General features: G+C 41.3%; 1 protein-coding gene across 2 annotated transcripts in view; it reads right to left on the minus strand.

Moving 5' to 3' along the window:
* Positions 1-2,168, minus strand: part of and1 (actinodin1) — a 7,462-nt gene extending 5,294 nt beyond the window's left edge. Inside the window, exons 1-2 of one of the 2 annotated variants that reach the window (XM_008308081.3) lie at positions 1,783-1,995; positions 1,598-1,696 (exon numbers count right to left, since the gene is read on the minus strand). In XM_008308081.3, the coding sequence (XP_008306303.1) occupies positions 1,598-1,670 (73 nt within the window). In that variant the 5' untranslated portion in view covers positions 1,671-1,696; positions 1,783-1,995. Of the gene's footprint in view, positions 1-1,597; positions 1,697-1,782; positions 1,996-2,023 lie in introns of those variants that run through there. The other variant, XM_008308082.3, reaches the window with a different exon arrangement.
* Between the last annotated feature and the right edge of the window lie 1,386 nt (positions 2,169-3,554).

The raw sequence follows: 3,554 nt of genomic DNA on the forward strand, positions 1-3,554 counted from the left end.
GGGGGGGGGGAGGAGGCTGTGATTAGTAAAGTTTTTCCTGTAAAGCATCACCGTATGGAGTGGAGCGAGTCCTGCTGAGATCAGAGTGGAAACAGGAGGAGCAGGAAGAAGAACACTGCCCCCTGTGTCCAGGAGTCAGGGGACGATGAAGAGAGTGAATGGATACGGTCTGAGTTACGGCCTCACTTGGCAGTGAACGAGTCCGCGACCGTGAACTGGTGAAGGTCAGGTGATCCTCAGCTCAGTCGCTGACCCTCTGAAATAACACCACCATCAGATGGAGCCTGGATGTGGAGGTTGGGTGGGTGTGTAATAAAAATAGGCCGATCAAGTTTGTTGGGCTTCAGGGTTGGACTGAGATACCGTCTGACCCATGGGGGCAAATGCTGGGGCGCCACATGCTGGTGAGGCACTGGAAGCTCATGAGATTTAAAATAACATGTAACTCCAATATTTGAGACATCGAGGGTTTCACAGAGAACTATTAGATATGAGTGATGTTTAGCAAAACAAGACCAGAGGCTGCACAGGGAAGAGGCTTCTAAGCGGAGGATTGCAAGTTTGAATTTTGACCCAGCAGCGCTCTTGAGCAAGCATTACAAACCAGCAGCAGCCAGAGTTCCTTTCACTGTTTCTGTTTCTCATGTATGACAATAAATTCTTAGGAGAAATGTAGTCATACGTAACTATCTTTTTTTCTTCTTCATATTGTCTGTTTTATGTACCGCACTTATTCAACTCTTTGTTTTCTTTCAGATTTGTTGTTAAAAAACTATTTTGTCCAATCATTATATATTATATAAACGATTATTTGTCTGGTTGTCTGGTTTTGTCCAATCATTATATATTATATAAAAGATTATTTGTCTGGTTTAAAAATCTGATGTAAAATCATTATATTTGTTCAAATAAAAACACAGGTTATCAAAGTTTCACACGAACTGTCTGAAGTGTCTCTCATCAACTATTCTCTCTCTCTCTTTTTCGAGGCTTCGTTCAGTTTGTGATTGAACAGAGAACAAACGTCTGGTCTGCTCCTCCATCACGGCTCTGTCAAACTGCCTGTGTTTTTTGTAAGAGTCCTTGAAAACAAAAGCCTGAGATTCTGAGAAGAGCCTTCATTACTCATCTGTTGTTTCAGTCAGCGAGGCACAACTAATGATTTTCTCTAGAAAAGAAATGGGAAATTAAAAAACCAAAAGAATAACCTTAAACACGAGGTCAATGATGGGGGAAAATAAAACTCTTTTCTAAACTCAGTTCTGACGTTAACATCACATCAGTAAATATTTAGTAAGTAAAAAAAGTTTTTTTATTCTTGTTTCTTTTATTTTAATGATTAAATAATGAATTATTCATTTAGGGATAAAAAATATTTTTGCTAAAAATAATCAATCAACCCTCTGCAACAATAAACCCATCGTTGTGATGTGTAAATGTTTGATTTACAGTAATTTTAGTTTACAATTTGAGTTTGCAGTGAGATTTATAAAACTAAAAATAAGTTAACGAATAACGAATACAATAATACTGATCCTATAAAACAACAGTAACGTTTTTTTATTGATTTAAAGTCACTGATCGTCTCCTCACTCACCAGGCAGCAGCATCAGAGCCAGCGCAGCAGTGATGAAGACGCCACAGAAACTGGTCCTCCGTCCTCCGGCCATGACGTCTCACACCTTCTCGTCGTCTCCTGTATGAACCACAGAAACACAACGACGTTTAGCTGTTTGTGAGTTTTTTTTTAATCTTCTCAGTTCTGTAGATGAACCTGCAGACCTGATGAATCCCTGACTAAATGTCCAGACCCTCAGCTGGTCTTCACCTGAGGAGTGGTAAAATGTGACGCCCGCACCTTGGAAGTGAACTTTTAAACCAACGTGTTGCCACACCTCCGGCCCCTGACTGTTTTTTGTCGTCGTAAAACAGAACCAGGTGTTTGTTGTGCAGCCAAACTTGACTTCAACCTGAACTTGAATCCACAGTTTGGAACCTAAAGACGATCCCTGTAGTTTCTCACCTGTGATGCTCTTCTCAGCCTGGAGGTCTGAAGATCCAGATGTGGACTCTGAAGGAGACGACTTGGTCCAACTGGGCTGAGTCTCTGAGTGATTCCTGCCGCACTGTGGCCCCTCTGACAGACTGCCCTGGACCAGGGGCCCTGCACGGTTTTAAACCGGGTCACATCTTCATCATCATCATCATCATCATCATGGACAACACACAACAAGTAATCATTACCACCTGTGCATGTGCACACACACACATGTAGCACCTGAGGGGACACAGGGACACTTCTGTAGGACATGTGATTGGCCGAGTCTTTCTTAGACTTTGGACCAATCACTGGCCCCGTAATTAAGGACAAAAAAAAAAACAGACGAAAGAAGAAAGGACTGGAGAAAAGTGGAGACGTGGAGAAACCAGTTTAGGAAAAGAGTGTTTTTCATCTGACAGACATGTTTTTAACTTTGAGTGACATCTAAGGTGAGAAATGAGTCTGTGGTCAACATCTACAGAACATTCAAAGACAGAGGTGGTTTAAATCAGGCCTGGTCAACATCTACAGAACATTCAAAGAGGTGGTTTAAATCAGGCTGGGATCAACCCTGGCAAATGGACAGATTAAAATGCAGTGAGAAAGAGGAGCGGCAACATTTAGGGTTCATTTTTAACCAAACCTGATGTAGAGTGTGAAATTCTTTAATTACTTAGCATGAATGATCACAGGTGGAGCAGACGATCCTCCTATCGCTGTTTTCATATCGTTCTTAACCTGAATGTGGTTTAAAAAACAGAGACGACTTTGATGTTGTCAGCCAGTGAAAGGACAGGAGGGCAGAAGACAACACCAGGAAAGACGAGAGGAGGAGGAGGAACAGAAGGTGCCACATAGGCAGTTTCCAGAAAAGCTGTGAGCCAAACCACAGCTTAGATGAACACACACACACACACACACAGACAGCTGCTCCACATGAGGAATCTGATAATGTACAGTTTCCTCCTCACTTTAACTGTGTTCAGACATGCCAACCTTTAAACACACACACACGGTGCAGGTTTTTACGCAGAGGTTTTTTTCCAAACTGTTTCTGAGGATTTACCAGATTAAACAGATCTGACAAACTGAAACAATGTCTTATTATTTTAATTTTTTTTATACTTATTTATAATTAAAGTGCCTTATTTGTCCTAAAAAGGGAAACTTAACAGTCTTAACTCTTTGCAACCCACCTTGGCATCCACAGGAGGCACCATTTACAATGTGGTTCCTCTGGAGCTCGAACCCAGGACCTTCTGCTTGTTGAAAATGCTCCTGAAGATATGCTAAACTTTAAACAGTGCTTTTTCTGACACCTGAAGGCAACACAGCCAAGTTTTGTTAAAAAAGTTAAACAACCAATCCCCTTCGAGTCCAGGAACACGTCTGTTTGCACAAACTAAAGCTGTGTGTTTGTCATCAGTTAAAAAAAAAAAAAGATTAATGATATTAAATGTGTGCGTTCTTGATACAAACCATTCCTTTTCAGGAGTGAATTCTTCTCTGCTGA

This window comes from Cynoglossus semilaevis, chromosome 3 (genome assembly GCF_000523025.1).
Source record: "Cynoglossus semilaevis isolate Cse_v1.0 chromosome 3, Cse_v1.0, whole genome shotgun sequence".
Lineage (NCBI taxonomy): Eukaryota > Metazoa > Chordata > Actinopteri > Pleuronectiformes > Cynoglossidae > Cynoglossus > Cynoglossus semilaevis.